The sequence below is a fragment of the Ambystoma mexicanum genome, chromosome 8 (genome assembly GCF_040938575.1).
Source record: "Ambystoma mexicanum isolate Mex_15411 chromosome 8, UKY_AmexF1_1, whole genome shotgun sequence".
Taxonomy (NCBI): domain Eukaryota; kingdom Metazoa; phylum Chordata; class Amphibia; order Caudata; family Ambystomatidae; genus Ambystoma; species Ambystoma mexicanum.
The window spans coordinates 1,228,439,781-1,228,457,782 of NC_090929.1; the positions used below are offsets into that span (position 1 = coordinate 1,228,439,781).

At 46.3% G+C, this 18,002-nt stretch overlaps 1 protein-coding gene across 1 annotated transcript; it reads right to left on the minus strand.

Moving 5' to 3' along the window:
* Nucleotides 1-4,109: 4,109 nt before the first annotated feature.
* Nucleotides 4,110-17,767, minus strand: FGFBP3 (fibroblast growth factor binding protein 3). Its single transcript, XM_069611333.1, has 2 exons — nucleotides 17,647-17,767; nucleotides 4,110-5,511 (listed from the first exon to the last, which is right to left on the minus strand). The coding sequence occupies exon 2, from the start codon at nucleotides 5,404-5,406 to the stop codon at nucleotides 4,666-4,668; it is 741 nt and encodes a 246-aa protein (XP_069467434.1). The 5' UTR covers nucleotides 5,407-5,511; nucleotides 17,647-17,767; the 3' UTR covers nucleotides 4,110-4,665.
* Nucleotides 17,768-18,002: the final 235 nt, after the last annotated feature.

The following is an 18,002-nucleotide window of genomic DNA, read 5'->3' on the forward strand; positions in this document are numbered from 1 at the left end:
CGAACACAGATGCATCCTTCCACATATACTTTACCCAGTTATAAATATATACAAACACTTCAGCACTGTCACACAAACACAGACACACATGTGCACACTCCACCTTCCTTGAAAACACAAATAAATATATTTTGCTCATAATCGTTGTCCATTACCAGATCCCAGACTGACACCCCTTGCAGTTCACTCTGCTGTCATGAGCTGAAAAATGCAGCTGTCTTTCCACGAAAGTTTATCTTGGGAGCACAATAAAAGCCAAGTCCCTCTGGCTCTGCATTGTCCAAATACAGACCCCCATAGTCACATTTAACAGCAACACTCCGACCACAGCTTGCTGTCCTGTCTGGCAGAGGATGACTGGCAAATCAAGGTGGTCTACTGTCTACATATGAGCCGGGACAATGGAAGGGAGCAAGTGACAAGGAATTGCTGGCTGAGCAATGGTGACAAGTGAAAGGGGTTTGAGTGAGGTAATGGAAGAAAACTTAGTTAAGGGCTAAGGGACAGCACAAAAGAGGGACGGAAATATGAAAGTTAATTGTGAAGAAGAGATTTAAATGGCATCATGGATGTGGAACAAGGGAAGGACACGGGCGGGTTTGGGTATGTACAATAGGGTAAGAGAGACAGGGGTACACATCTGGAAAGGTAGGTCAACTGTTTAAGGTCCTGTTGATGAGGTCATTGCCTAACCTACATGCCACTTCACCCGATTGTGGGACTGGCTCAACCCCTTTCTTTTTTCTGATGGAGTGATGCATACTTGCTTTATGAGCATGTTTCAATTAAGACTTCTCTTAGATTGTGTCAGGATGTGTTATCATCTGACCTAGCACTTTGATCGCCAGATAAATTGAGCAGTAGTTTAGCCCTTGAATAACATCTTTGCAGAACACACTTTGTTAGTTCTTATTTTGAATATGGAATTGGAGAAGATGAAACCGGAAAGCTAGTGCTTACTTCCCTTCCTTTCACAATTGACACATTATTTGCTCCTGAGCCACTTTTCATCACTGCCATGTTTCCTTAATTTAACTGTCTTTAGGGAAAGTCTCACTCATGTGGGTTACATTTTAGTGTTACTCCATAAATATATATTAACCATTTATATTATGTATACTTGTGGAGTGGATGCATGCCAAGTGAGGTTCTTATTTTGTTGGAGGGTGGGTAGCCATGATGCCAGGTATGAGTTTTGTGTGGTGCTATGGGAAGCAGGAAGCCAGAATTAGGTCTTGGCCAGCACATGATTGGCTCTTAGAATGATGACAGGCCAATGAGTTCTCCAGCTTCCCCACCTCTCTGCATTACATTGGTCTAAAAGTAAACATGGGATGATATGGGAGGATATTGCCTGCTGTCAAATTGTAAACTGGGACACAAGGAAACCTGGACTCAGATCCCAGCTCTCCCCTTTCACCAAAGGCTATTATACTGGGGAAATCATTTTACTGCATTTGGAATGTGGGGGAGGCTCACTGCTGCCCTGTTTTCTAAGAAGTGACAAACATAACTGAATGATATGCTGCATAAAAGTAAAGTGATGTCAATAATGTCTACTATACACACTGCAACATATGTAGATGGGGTAGAGGTTAATGTTGTATTCAGTTTTTCTGGAAGTTGGGGGACACTGCATTGTGGGTTTGGGCCACTGCACCATTGGCAGGAAAATTGCACTTGCCCTCCCCCCCCCCCCCCCATGCCAAATGTTGCCAGTCCTCCCCTGCCAGCTGGCCTCATTTCACAGGGAGGGAAAATTAGTGAGTGAGTGAATCAATGAGAGTGAGTGAGTGTGTGTGGTGGGCAGGGAGCTGGTGTGTTCATAGGCATCTTTTATTTGTGCTTCTGTGGGTGCATGCGAAATTGTATTTGTATTTGTGTGAATTTGTGCTGGTGTGGGTAGGTGCGTGCATTTGTCTGTATGAAAGTGTTTTTGTGTGTATAAATATCCATGTGTGTGTCTACATGAGCCTTCATGTGCCTCTCTGTGAACTCACCAATCTCTGTGCCTGCATGTGTGTGTGCTTGTATGTCATAGTTTACAGAAATAGAGAATCTAAAATTGGCACATGGAATAAACTTATGTTAGATGCCTCAGTTTTGCAATCAAATGTTCAGGTCACCCTATTTACACAGATTACATTTGTATTTCAAGGGGGACTGTGCACCAGTATGAATGGTGTGCTGCTCGGCCTCCTTATTAAACACTTCTGTATGACAGACTCTTAGCGTCCACATGGTTGCTGGGAGCACATTTCTCATGTCGTGTCATTAAGAAATGTTCAAAAAAGAAAAATAATTTCTATCCCTGTTCGGGAACTAGAAATTCAAATTGGGCAGCACCAGTTCATGTTGCAGCTCTCCCACTTAATATAATGCATGAACAGGTCAGCAATTATCCTCACATGCATCCTGCAATCTCCTGCACCTATGCCAAACACTAGCACCTTCCATCACGTCACGTGTGCCCCCAAACATGTTTCAGAATTAGGCCCAATGTGTTGATCAAACAGCCTAAATCTGCATTTCTAATGGAGTTTGGTTGTAAGGAAGTGGGAGGTACTGAGACTACCACCGGTGCACTGCTTGATCGCACCCTTTCTGTGCACTAGAGCAGAGCTATGAGTGCTGCTCTGGCTTCCTTTGTTTCTTTCTTCCTAAAACCTCCAACAAAAGTGGTACGGGACCTTGGTTTGTGGATGGACACCCATATGTCTTGAGATCAATGGAGTAAAAAAATATGTTCCAACTTGCCAGGTTTATTTTCCAATTTGTCTGATTTAAGGCTGAGACAGAGCCGTAGGAGTGCTGCTCAACAAGCGTACTGACTATGGGCCTCATTACGACCCAGGCGATAAGTTACCGCCTGGGTCGTACCTTTACCACCATGGCGTAAACTATGTTTACGCCATGGTGGTTGGCGGACTTACCGCCCCATTCCGAGGTTGGCGGGGCGGTAAGTCCCCAATCCCCATTTACCCTTCCCCATTCCCATTTTTGCCCCATAGGGCATAATGGGAGTGGGGAAGGCGTTAATTACGCCACCGTAAATTACGGTGGCGTAATTAACAACAAGGTCCCTTAGCGCCATGGATTTTAACACCTGCTAAAAGCAGGTGTTAAATCCTCCATGGCGCTAAAGGACCTCGGAATCAGGCGGTAAGGGTCGGCGCTGTTTACGCTGCCGTAAACCCCTTACCGCCTGGGTCCTAATGAGGCCCTATGAAACCTCCCGGACCCCCTAGCTATTAGAAGATCACAGATGATGCAGGAGCGAGCAGCACGGCTCATCTTCAGTGTCTTTCTAAAGCGCTGCACACCCAGCGTACTGACTAAGAAACCTCCCTTTGCCTAGGGCGTTCCCCCATGCTATTGGAAGATCAGAGATGATGCAGAACACTGCAGCACACTTTGGGCCTCATTACGAGGTGGGCGGTAAGCGATTACCGGTACCGGTAAGGGCACTGGTACCGGTAATCCCTTACCGCCCTATTACGAGTTCCCTTTGCGTGTCCTATCCTTAACGCCTGGTAAAACCAGGGGGACTTTGGTGCTAATAACGGTACCGCAATTTGAGGTACTGTTATTAACGCCTTCCCCATTCCCCTTGAGCCCTATGGGGGCTCAAATGGGAATGGGGAAGGGCCCTGGTGAATGGGGAATTACCGCCCCCGCCAACCTTGGAATGGGGCGGTAATAGCTCCATTCACCAAGGCGGAGTCGGTAAGGATTTGGAGGCAGCCATGGCGCTAATAGCGCCATGGTTACCTCCAAACTCCTAATGGAGCCCTTTATCTTCAGTGCATTTCTCATGTGCTGCACTCAGAGCGTTGTCCAATCTCAATCTACATGGAACAGTTCTGGGAAGATACGGCAGAGTGAGAGTTTGTGGTGGTTTGGGAGGTGGATGCATTCAAGACAATGAAGAGACAGCTATCTTCGGATTCAGAGAAAAACTTGGCATTCTGTAGTAAGCGGAAATATCTGAAACACAGAGTGAGAGGGGCTGTACTGTAGAGAATGTACTTATCTTTGGCTAATTAATGTCAACCACAATATTCAAAAGCCCCCACAACATCTGCAAGTGAATATTAAGAACACAGATGTATACTCAGAGAGCCTTTTTATTATTACACATGTCATGTAGGGCACATATCACATGTAGAATGTTAGAACATGAAATGCTGCTCATGCAGGGTACATTCTTGTTAAAGTACTTAATGCTGCTATTGGTTACAGCCAAAGAGTCTCGCTGGATCTTAGCGCAGTCATTTCATGTATGGTCCCTGATGCAGCAGGGCAGGGGCCTGCAAGCAGTGGCACTCCAGAGGTTTTGGACCGCAACTCCCATGAACCCTCCCCATTGACTGTGCCGGCTGCGGCGGAAAGGATTTATAGTCCAAAACACCTGGCTAGAGGTTGCAGACGTCTTCAGCAATGGCTGCATGCCAGATGTTGCTAGCCCCGCTCTGCAGGGGAGTGGAACACATTGCAGGCTTGTTTAATGCTGGAAGCATCTGTCAGGTATTTTATGCGTACACCGGATGGACCGGTTGAAAGGTATTGCCAAAGCATCTGCTGGTTAGATTTTTTCAAGCTGCTGTAAGTGGTGTGTGAATTGTACATGTATTTGTGATATGACTCACACACAAAACATCCCTTTTAGCCATTCCAGAAGTTGACGAAGAAGGAGCAGACTGATTGCAAATTCTCGGCGCAGTACTCCTTAGCCAGATCTGCGTTGAGCTCCGATATCTCATCCAGATCCTCCCTGCCTGTGGCCTGCAGGTCTTGAGTGGGCACTGGGGCGGGCATGTCTGCCACCCTGTCAGATATCTGGCTTGACTCCTGCTTTCCCGCTTTGCCCTTCCTCTCAGACCCGGGGGACATATTGACAGAGACATCACTGTGCCCCGGCTGTTGGGCCTTCTCCGTCCACGCCACCCGGCGGCCTTTCCCTTTAACCTTGCCGCCTTCGAGTGAGCCAGGAGTTTTCTGCACCAGCCTCAGCTGGGAGTCTGCGGTGGGGCCTTTCTTGCAGATGCGGGATTTGAGGGATTTGTCCTCACATGGATTTCTCTTTTTCTTCATCTTGCCCAGGATCTGCTTCCAGTACTGCTTGGCCTTGGTGTTGTATGCCGGGCAACGCTGCGGCTCCCCCTGGTAAGCGCACTCATAGCTCTGGTTTTGTTGTTGGGTACAGCTCACCGCAAGATTAACAGCCTGGTCACCAGTAATTTTCCAGGTGCATTCATGGCTCTCCTTTGTGGAAAAATGGCCGGATCTTGCAAACGACGGGGCCCCGTCCTTCTTCTGGGCCGGCTTTTCATTTTTGGGGGCAACTCCCTGAAGAGTGCTCAGGCAGCAGAGGAGAATAAGTGGCAGAGTGCTGGAAAGCCTCATCTCAGGAGGTCAACTTTGCCTGTGGTTTTGGAACCCAAGTGCACGCAAGCAGGCGTGATCTGTGCAAGTGTTGGAGCAGGAAGCAAAAGGGGCTTTTCAGCAAACCTGGAAAATGAAATAAAGTGAATTAATTTACAGGGAGGTTTGCAAGAACTCAGAGCAATTCTTATTTAATGTCTGAGAAGTGACTAAAATGGCATCAGTAAAAATAGTTCTTTGCACAACGTTCTGTACTAACATCACAGATATCCATATGAATAACCCCTTAGTGTAAATGACCTCTACACTGTGTATACACAAATGGAATGTCTGTTGAATGACAAAATACAGCAGAAAGCACAATAACAAGCACTAAAAAACAAGAAGTATATGTATGTTACTAGGGTCACACAGGCACACATGCACAAGATGACTCGCACTTAGCGTAGCAAATAAAATGCAGGTGATTTTACACTGTCTCCTTATGCACATGTTGGCTAAACAATGGATGGATGAATGATGGATAGATGGTTCGATAGTTCGAGGGATAGATCAACAGGCAGAGAGGAAGGGAGTCACTGTAGGGTTGTGGGGGTAAGAGACAAGAACCCAGAGATGGCATTTTAGGAAAAATAATGTAGGATGCACCCTCCATTTTACATTATATTTCCTTTATTACATAAGTGGATCGTTCCTGTTCCTTCTAAATTTCGAAGTAGTTTAAAGCTGAACTGAGGTGCATTGGCCAAAATGCAAGCCTATGACTTAATTTAAAGGAATTGTTATTTTTAGTCAATGCAAATCTTTCAAAACCTTTCTTTTTTACATTTCATAAATAATTGACAATAGCTGCATCGTTTTGTAGTACTGGAATGCCAGCTGGGGTTTCTGGTGACATGCACAGCCCATTCTGTCCCTGGCCGCGTGGCTTATCGCGACACCAGAGCCCTTTGACGGAGGGCAGATGTGTGTTTAAAGGGTCTATTGCCATCTGGTTTTCTAGTCACTGGAAATACGTCACTGTAGCACTGACATCGAGCAGTCACACCACTGGCAGGAAACACGTCCTGCAATAATAAGTGGTGAGACGAATGAGCATGAGTGGCCATCGGCACAGGAAGTGGCATCAGCGCAATGCCAGTCCCTATTAGTAAACACGGGTGTACTTGGCCCCTTGGAATACGTTCAGTTGATTGGCATTGTCTCTTCTGCCACACAGTCATTATATGCATGGACAAATACTGCCCATGAGGAAATGACGAATTCCGATAAAGCTGGTAAACATGCAGTCTTTTCTTCACACCTCACATCACTCATCCGGCATTCACACTTACTCCTAAAATCATTCACCCATCATTCACACTTACTCCTAATATCACTCCTCCATCAGTCACAGGTACTCCTAACAGCCACCATTCACACTTACTCCTAGCATCACTCCTCCATCAGTCACAGGTACTCCTAACAGCCACCATTCACACTTACTCCTAGCATCACTCCTCCATCATACACACTTACTCCTAATATCACTCATCTATCAGTCACAGGTTCTCCTAACAGCCACCATTCACACTTACTCCTAGCATCACTCCTCCATTATTCACACTTACATCTAGGGGTGTACCGAATAGTGAAATTACTATTTGGCCGAATACCGAATAGTTAGCAAAACTATTCGGTCGAAGCCGAATAGTGAGCTGAATAGTTGTTTTTTTTAATACATTTTACAGCACATGAGAAATACTGCTTCATAAGACAGTAAAGAGCATGTAAATGTATGCATCATGGATGCACACATTTAGCTGCCCTTTTCATTCCCATTTGAACATTTGCACAACCAAAAGAGGCCGTGGAAATAATTTTAAAATTGGCCCCATATTACACATTTTCAGCAAGCCTAACCCTTTTCCTATGGGAAAATGTTGAAATACCAGCCGTCGGCTGGAACCCCTGCCTGCCCGTCCCGCCGGCAGCCGTGGACCCCGTGGAGAACCCCTGCATCAGGTACTACACAGCCCGCCGTAAGGAATTAACATATCTTAAGTTGTACCTACACTGTAACTATCTCGTGTGCTGACACCAGCGAGCCTCATATATACTATCCACCTGATGATTGCTTCGTTCTCTAATTAATTCTCCTGCCACACACCCGATTTGCCTACACAGTGCTAGCTGATCCGGCCTGACATTACTCAATCAGTTACTGCCTGCAAGCGTCTTTAAGTATGACTCAGTTCCCTGTGCCTCGCCACTTTGCTGCAACCTGCGCATGCCGACTGAACGTGTAGTAAATACACTGCAAAGTTTGTCATCCTGCGATCACCTAACGACTTCATAGAGACCCCGCTACCTGAATACTGCCCGAAATCCCCCACTGCATTATTCGTACCCCCGGATGCACTTCTTGCTCTATTAGTAGTTTCGAATGCTCCATTGTCTACTCATTGCCTCTTAGGTACGCGCAGCACCACTGGAATTTGATTGGAATTCTGCACTGTTACTACTTTGAATGCATCATGTTTGCTCATTGCTCTTATGCACGATAATGCTTGACATGGAATGACTGTTTGATGCGACACATTACCGAATGTTGCCTTGTGTGCTCCGCACAGACCTGCACATACATGATGCAAATGCAGTGTACTAGCATAACCCAACCTGCTCTGCCTCACTATTGTTTGGTACCTATGTAAGTTGCCTGTTGCCTGATCTGCCCACACCAGTCGCAGGCCTGCTACTTTGCTTTGCCTTTACTACTGCTATAACGTGCCAGCTCATTCACTCAGTACCTTGTATCATCTTAGCCTGATTTAATGTGCTTAGTCAGCACTACCTTTGCCTTTCTAGCACATAGGTGCACAGTCGCTCTTAGCTTGCCTAATGTGTTTAGTCAGTACTACCTTTGCCTTTCAAGCACATAGGTGTACAGTCGCTCTTAGCTTGCCTAATGTGTTTAGTCAGTACTACCTTTGCCTTTCAAGCACATAGGTGTACAGTCGCTTTTTTAGCTTGTCTAATGTGTTTAGTCAGCACTACCTTTGCCTCTCAAGCACATAGGTGCACAGTCGCTTTTAGCTTGCCCTAATGTGCTCAGCCATACTACCACTGCCTTCTAGCACATAGGTGCACAATCACTTTTAGCTTGCCTAATGTGTTTAGTCAGCACTACCTTTGCCTCTCAAGCACATAGGTGCACAGTCGCTTTTAGCCTGCCCTAATGTGTTCAGTCACTACTACCTTGCCTTTCAAGCACATAGGTTCACAGTCGCTTTTAGCTTGCCCTAATGTGTTCAGTCAGTACTACCATTGCCTTTCTAGCACATAGGTGCACAGCCACATCTAGTCTGATCCAATGTGCTTAGTTAGCACTACCTAATGTGCTTAGTCAGTACTACCTTTGCCTTATCTCTTAGCACTACCTAATGTGCTTAGTCAGTACTACCTTTGCCTTATCTCGCACGCAGGTGAACAGCCGCCTTAGATCAGTCAGATTGTCATTCACAAATTTGGACTCTTGCCCTGCCCACATAGCCTAACCCCACAACTAGGTTACCTCTTCCCCAGTATAGAAACACTTACCTGCACGCCGCCTACTCTCCCAATTAAGTGACAACATTGAATAATGTCAAGCTTACTTAGTATTTACTGCATCATGGCCACTGCTATATTCCACGCCTCCAGTGATCAGGCCAGCCATATAGGGACCTCCCTAGGTGGACTAACACCATTCTCGCTCCTATTGGCCGACACTACCACCAACACGCCCGTCCACCCTGAGCATAAATACCAGGCTATGCCAGCCTATGACCCACAGCCTAGCTCTACATACGATAGAAATAATAAACTACGAGCTAGACTTAACACACTGCACGAGATACCTAGACGACTCCTCCCTCTTACAAAATGTGAAACGAAGCCCCACACTGTCAAGGACTGCAATGTCTCCAACACCACCTTAGCCACAATGAACCTACATATACCTAAATTTAAGACAAAATCTAGTGCCAAGTATACCCCTAATCTTACACAATCCAAAGCAGAAACCAAGGATCATTCATACAAAGGAGCGCTTCTCAATGCTAGGTCATTAGTCGCCCATGCCCTCGACATAGCTTATTTAATCACTGAGGCGAATTTAGATTTCATTGCAATAACTGAGACCTGGCTACACAAGGCAGCAGGCCCGTCACTCATGTTGGCCATCCCTAACGGCTACACTATATGCAGGCAAGACCGAGAGGGCACCCGTGGAGGTGGAATTGCCATCATCTCCAAATCGAACCTATCGCTAAAGCTTGCCCCGTCCCAGACATATCAATCTTGTGAAGCCCTCACTGCAAAACTCATCATAAATAATACTCAATCCTTAACCATTCACCTAATCTACAGACCTCCAGGCCCGCTTGGGACTTTCGAAGAGGATCTGCACACGCTACTAACCAATAATGCTAAAACAAATTCACAATGGCTGGTACTAGGGGATTTCAACCTAGGATTCAATGACCAAACAGACGCGCACGCTTCGACCATTGCCAACGCTATCAACTCCCTAGGACTTTCCCAAAAAGTAAACAATGCTACCCACACAAAGGGTAGAATATTAGAATGGGTCGCTGAATCTAACTGTACAGCAGCCATCTCGTCTATCACACCTTTATCATGGACCGACCACTCATTAGTGTCCTTCAACCTCTTAACTTCCCGACCATCCCCCATAGTTGCTCCTACGGCACCACCATGCCTGACCAGAAATAAGAAGAACATGACAATAGACAATGTCATACCTGCCATCCTCCCCACATTAAATGCACTACCTGTCAATTCAGACCCCAGTACTCTCGTTCATGAGTATAACAAAATAATGACTGAGACTATGGACAAAATTGCCCCACTTAAAATGCGCACAAGTAAACCTAAAGCCCACCTAAACAAATGGTTTACACCTGAACTCAAGGTCCTACGCCTTACTAAGAGAAAATGTGAATCTAACTGGAAACTACGGCCCACAATGAGAATAAGGCCAACCTAACATCCATCTCACGCCTCTATAAAAAGGAAGTTTGCCTGGCTAAGTTGAACTCTTATAACGATCGCATTGCCAATTCCAATTCAAGCATGAAGGAACTCTTCTCCATACTGAAGGAAATTGAATCACCCATCGCCACACCAGACATCTGCACCAAGGACCAGACCTGGTGTACAGATATCCAACATGCCCTAGTCAACAAAATAAACACCCTACAAAACAAAATCCAACTAAAAAAAGACTTGATCAACTTCGCTAATCTGCCTTTGCCACCAACTAATGCCACCCACAATTCCCAAACAAGTAAATTCTCCTTTACCAATACTACCACATTAGAAGTAGAGAAAATCATCCTCACCCTTCAACCATCCAACTGCACAGGCGACATCTGCCCAGCACAGCTAATAAAAGATGCTGCCAGAGATCTATCACCTTTTATCTCCAAACTTGTCAACGCGTCCTTCTCCACAGGTATCATCCCTGCTAACTTAAAACAATCCTGGGTGCTCCCGCTGCTCAAAAAGCAGACACTAGACCCTCTGATCCCTACTAATTACTGTCCAATTACCACAGTTCCATTTCGTCTGAAGATCCAGGACAATGTGGCCTACACGCAGATTCAAAAACACCTTGAACTGCACAAGCTACTAGGAGCTAGACAATCTGGCTTCCGCCCATTACACGGAACAGAAACTGCTCTTATCGACTTAAAGACCCAATTAGACGAAATGAGAGATCAAGGCAAAACAGCTCTCCTCCTCCTGCTAGATCTCTCAGCAGCCTTCGATCTTGTCGATCACAAGGTCCTTTGTAAACATCTGGACACTGCCGCTCACTTCTCCACACAAGCCATCAGTTGGATAGAATCCTTTCTGAGTGAGAGAACTATGAGAGTTTTTTTCCCCATCGGCAGCAGCAGACCCCACACCCATCACATGTGGAGTCCCTCAGGGATCCTGCGTCTCCCCAACTCTATACAATATTTTCACCAAACCTCTGTTCGACGATCTGGATAATCTAGGTATCACCTATACTAACTATGCAGATGATACACAGATTCTCCTCCCGCTTTCTGGGGATCATAGCAAGGACAGAGAGTTGGTGAACAGAGTGTATCTCATCATTCAGGCATGGATGGCAACCCATGGTCTCTGCCTGAATGATGACAAGACAGAGCTGATTATTCTGGGCACACAAGCCAACATCAACAAACTGGGCCCAGACTACTCTGCGTTCAGTATTGATGGAAATGTGATCAAAGTCTCGAGGGAAGTAAAAACACTTGGTTTTTACCTCAATTCTACCATGTCTTTCACTAAACAGGTTAAATCCCTTGCCTCTACCACAGCCTACATCTGTAAATTGATAAGAGCAGGTAAGCCCTTCTTATCTAACAACAGTTGTCTAACCCTGGCGAGAGCCTTAATACTCTCCCGACTCGATTACTGCAATGCCCTCTATAGTGGTGCCAACAAAGCCACTACCCAAAGACTCCAAACACTACAAAATAATGCTCTTAGAGCTGCATTAGGCATAAAGAAGGGGGAGCATATCTCCTCTATTAGACAGCAACATAAATGGCTCTCTACTGACAATACAATCCATCTAAAAATGATATCCTTAACTCATAAGGCTCTCAATGATGCTGCCCCTAGCTACTTGACGGACAAAATAAGAAAAACGTCCAACAGACCTACAAGAACTACTAACTCCAACTGCCTGGTAGTACCTAGATTCAGACTTGCCAAAATTGGCGGTACTAGCTTCCCTGTGAGAGCTGCCAATTTGTGGAACGCTTTGCCTCCTAACCTAAGAGCAGACCAACCTTTCTCACACTTCAGAAGAAACTTTATTAAACATATCAATGATAACAATGCCTAGACACTGTATATGATTCCTCTCCACTGCACGCCTAACCTTTCTCAATTGTATATAGAGACTATTAGCTACCTGTATTATACTTATAACTGTCTTATATTGTATATATTGTTCCTGCACATTTCTGAGTTCACACGGTAACGACTTAAACACACTGTAAATTTGTAACTATATAATTATGTAATACTGTACATTTTGTGTTCAATACTGTAAATGTTTTATTCATAGCAAATTCGTTTTATGTAACATTGTAAGCTTTGCATATACCTTCTGCTGCGCCCGGTAACCTTTGGGTCTGGAGCGCATTACAAATAAAGAAAGAAACAAACAAACCACAGAAAAGAGGCCTAGTGTGCCAAGGCCTACCGGGAAATCTCCAGAGTTCCCCACAGGCCAGTCCGCCCCTGGTGAGACTGGCATTTTTATCCCATCTCTCAAACAGGGTTAGAAGTGCCCCGACTGGGGTCCGTAACTGCACTGTTTTAATTTACTGGGAATAGCATTTTACAGCAGTGATTACTAGGCCTGAGGGAGACCCAGTGCAGTCTTGTGCTTGCTGACTGGCAACACAATTACCCCCCATGCATGACAACTGCAGCTGAGGCCCTCCACATTCACACTGCGGTCACAAGTTAATGGGGAGGTATAATAACAAGCAAAGGCACACGTGTTTTCTGCTTTGCTGACATTTCGTTGTGTTCATCCTGCGTGCAGTTAAGAAGCTTGTAATTGTTAGCTCGTGTTTGTTGACTAAATTGACAGTTCCTTAGCTGCGCTTTGTGTTTTGGGGCAGGTGAGCCAAGTCTCCTTTTGGATACCTGTGCAAATGATAGGCCAGTGATGACACCCCAACTATGGCACACCTAAACAAAACAAAACATCCAAGTAAAATGCCATCCACTAGGAGTGCAAGTGTTGAGGGATCAACGGGCACACACTGTCTCTTCTGCTACAGCTCTAATGTGTTGTTTTCACATCACTGCCTGGGCCCCAGCAATACATTCATGAAGTTGGCACCCATTGTAAATAAGGCCTCTGTGCAGGGTATTTTTCTTTTCCCCTTTCCTTCTTTAATAGTCATCTGTAAGTCCTGCTGTGTGCCCTAGCCGCGGCTTGTTGGTTATTTCCACTTCCTCCGGTTCACTGTTGTCTACGCTACATGACTCCTCTCTGAGCCCACACCCACCCGCTTTTGGCGTGCCACAACTCCCTCCTTTCTCACGCTGCCTCGTGGTACCCTGTAACACACCAACCCCTGCCCCGCTTGTATCTGGGCCTAAATGACACCTTTCATTCTTACCCCCTTCTGTTTCGAGGCGTGCGCAAACTTCAACGCATGATTTGCTGAGGCTTGGTTCTGCTGAATGCGCAGGCGTATTGCCAGCCCTTTGCCTTCAACTCCTAGTCTATGCTTGCTCAGTGCCCTTACCTGTCTACGGACGACCGAAGCGAAAGGTCCAAAACTTTTAGGTGCATGCACAGTCGCGCTGAGGCTCCTGTAGCCGGTTAATGGTGAATGTGTGTTTGAGTCCATAAGGCGGGGGGTCGTAAAGACGGCGACGGTGCGTGGCGATGGAGACAGCGCCCAGCGCAGGTCAGAGGCCATGGCTGGTGTGTTCGACATCGACCTGGCCCAACCCAACGAGGCGAGCTCAGAGGAGGAGGAGGAAGGGGTAAGGAGCGTTTCAAAAAGAGTCTAATCCTGTGACTCTGCAGAGGCATTGCACCAAGGTTATGTTGGGAAAGGAGCAGGCAAATCCTGGCATAGAAGCAGGACAATCCTGAGAAGGGACGAGGGGCTTTTTGGCTTCCAGTGGGGGGCATGTTGCTCTTGTTTGAGGCGGTCAGGACCCGCGATGAGTGGAGCTTAGGCCTTCCAATGTATGCAAAGAAGAACGACCGAAGTACACTATGAGGCGAGTGTGAAGTGACATTTTTTTTTTCATAACTTCGGCTTTGAGTAAGTGTTCCAGGAACTTCGGCCAAAGCCGAATAGGTGGTTTTCAGCCGAAATTCAGCCAAATACTTACTCAAAGCCGAAGTTCTGTACACCCCTACTTACATCTCACTCCTCTATCATTCACACTTACTTCTAGCATCACTCCTCCATCATACACACTTACTCCTAACATCACTCCTCCATCAGTCAGTGGTAATCCTAACAGCCACCATTCACACTTACTTCTAGCATCACTCCTCCATCATACACACTTACTCCTAACAACAATCCTCCATCATTGACACTTACATCTAACATCACTCCATCACACACACTTACTCCTAGAATCACTCCTCCACAATTTACTTACGCCTTACATCACTACTCTATCATTCATGCTTACTCCTAGCATTACTCCTCCACCATTCACACTTGCTCGAACATCAGTCTGTCACCATTCACACTTACTCTTAAAATCATTCGTCCATCATTGACACTCCTAATATCACTCCTCCATCAGTCACAGGTACTCCTAACATACACCATTCACACGTACGCCTAGCATCACTCCTCCATCATTCACACTTACTCCTAGCATCACTCTTCCACCATTCACACTTACTCTTAAATTCATTCACCCATCATTCACACTTACTCTTAATAGCACTCCTCCATCAGTCACAGGTACTCCTAACATCACCCTTCACACGTACTCCTAATCTGAGCCTGCCACCATTCACACTTACTCCTAGCATCACTCCTCCATCATACACACTTACTCCTAATATCACTCCTCCATCAGTCACTGGTATTCCTAACAGCCACCATTCACACTTACTCCTAGTATCACTCCTCCATCATACACACTTACTCCTAACAACAATCCTCCATCATTGACACATCTAACCTCATTCCATCATACACACTTACTCCTAGCATCACTCCTCCACAATTTACTTACGCCTAACATCACTACTCTATCATTCACAATTACTCCTAGCATCACTCCTCCATCATTCACACTTACTCCTAATATCAGTCCTCCATCAGTCACGGGTACTCCTAACACCCACCATTCACGCTTACTCCTAACAACATCACTCCTCCATCATTTACACTTGCTCCTTACATCACTCCATCATACACGCTTTTTCCTAGTATCACTCCTCCATCGTTAACACATACTCCTAAAATCCACTATTCACGCTTACTCCTAACAACATCACTCCGCCTTCATTTACACTTGCACCTAGCATCACTCCTCCATCATTCACATGCACTCCTAACATCAACTATCCACCGTTCACACCTCCTTTTAAAAGCGATGCAGTGCCTGCAAGAGGGGTTCTGCAAGTTCTGGCTGCTGGCCGTTTTAGAATTCCTGCAATGTTCATGCAGTGCTATTTTTCTTTTTTTTCTTCTTTACTTTTACTTTCATACGTACCCGCCAAACTGTCCTATTAGACACACTTCAAATGAGTATGCGTGCGAGCCTCTGCTCTGACAGTGGCATGCGTGCATCTTGCTGCTATGGACGGCTTCCATTGGAAGCCAGTATCACCCATTCCCTTTCTGACTGCTGCGCCCTCTGCTGGGAGGTCATGGCAGACAGTTATGGCATTCAGAAGCAGCTGATGGGCTGCTGTGGCATGAAGGCGGGATTATACAGCTCCTTCTCTTTAGCTATCCCTTTTGGGCTTGGTGTGTGGGGGGAAGGAGGGGAGTTCCCCCATTGCCTGCTTAATGCTGGTCCATGTGGACAGTGCAGGGGGTGTCATGCAGGGGGCGTCCCGCCACGAGTGTGTTCCGCCTCGAAGTTCCTCGAGACATCCTAGGCAAGTGGCGCTTCACTCTCGCTGTCTATCAGACGTCACTCGGTGGAGCAGGTCCCTCTAGGTGTCTGCTATCCGCCTGTAACTCTACATGTTATGAGTGACTACCACGCGGGCTTTGCGCGCCAAACAAGCAGCTATCGTGGAAAGGGGATAGATGTATTCTCGCAGCGTATTCGTCTTAATTCGTTTTTCTCATTAAATGCTGGTGAATATTGAGTGAACATTGCGGAAGTGTTGGGGTTTGGATTTGAAATGCAGATGTGAAGACAACAACACGAAAGACCCCTGACCAAATACTGGCATTGCAGACAAGTACGGGGCGCAGCTGAAGTGCTCCCCTCAACTGACACACACTTACAGGGGAGGGACAAATACCCTGACCTCGGCTGGCCTGAGGAGGCCGGGGTCATCCCTTAAAAACAGCAGCGGGACGGTGCCCACCCACGCTACCTATATCCCGAGGCCATGCTTATATTGACAACCTCACACATCACGGTGGGGTGGGGTCAAAGACACGCAGTGCCAAGCGTTCGTCATTCAGTACGGTGGCACGACAGCGGGGGCCTGCATCCCCACACGCTTGCTTTCTTGTGTACGCATAGCAGAAGATAAGCATCCCGTTAGTATGTGTGGTACCCCAGCTGCATGCGCAAACCAAGCAACTGCACACTGCATCACTTAACATCAGCCTCTGCACGCGTGATGTCATCACGAAATACCCCAAACTCGCTCCACATTTTCAGCATCTGAATGATAGCAATATTAATGCACGAAGGGCTGCATTTAACGATGGTTAAATGAATATAACCATGTCAACCTGCAACAAATACTAGAGAGGTGCAAATGCAGAGGGAAAAGGTCAGCACATGAGAGAATACAGTGTGGTGGGGGGTGGGGCAAGACAAGACACCGCGTCATTCTCTCTAATCTGGGTTTAAACACTTGACGTTATCCGCACTTTCCACAATTAAAAGCAAATCATTGGAACCAGAATAAATAACACCAACCTACAACTTTCATAAAAGTACAGAAGCAAAAAGAAAAAGAAAAACGCTCAGATATTCGACCTTGCAAAAATGCAAGTTGATTTTGTTTAAGTTTCGGATGTGATGGCAATCAGAAGTCAACTCATTACACATCCTAACAAATCCGTTGGTAGACGCACGCGCGCCCATGGCCATCCATAGCCATCATCAATCAAGCACTAAACTGCGCACGCGGTGGATGCGCGCCTTTCTTTTTTTATTCGATGTATTTGTATAGCGCAAACGAGGCCCGGAGGCTACCGGGCGCATATCTTAGAAGGAGTGGTTACATAATATTACTGCATTTCAGATAACATTGAGTGTGTTGGTTTTTCACATGCGCAATGTTGCACCTGCTCAAAATGACCGTGATATGTAATGCCGTCTTTCACTGAACATGTCTAAGTAAATGTTGTTGTGGCGTGCCCTCGTGCTGCGAAGTGACCCTCTTATAATATATCTCACTTTTGGTACCCCGAGTCCCCACTGCTGTACCCAAGCCCCCGGCGACCGGCCCTACCTCCACGCAAGCGTTCTTTCCACAGTGCAGAGACTTACCGGGCGGCGAGGGCTGCGCTCGAGCGTCCCGGGAAAGTGCTGTGCGGCCTGGAACGCGCGGAGCGAGTGGACTCCCTCAGGAGAAAGAATCCCAGTGCCGTCCATGGGGGCGGGAGGGCCAATTCCCACAGTAGGCCCCTCCCCTGGCGCCTGGGCCAGAATTGAACAGAAGTTTGAAACAAAACGTCCATGGTATAGATTGTTCTCTGCGCCTAATAAGTAGGCGCCAATTCTTTGATTTGAAATATTGTTATTGGATGCAGATGTGCAAATTCATGTTATGTTTAGGATGTGTCTATTTCTATACTGTTAATTACCTTTAACATTAACATTCCAAATTTAGTACACATAAAACG

Bases quoted from the DNA above. Each gene is read 5' to 3' on its own strand.
- FGFBP3 (XM_069611333.1), bottom strand. From the start codon at position 5,406: ATGAGGCTTTCCAGCACTCTGCCACTTATTCTCCTCTGCTGCCTGAGC.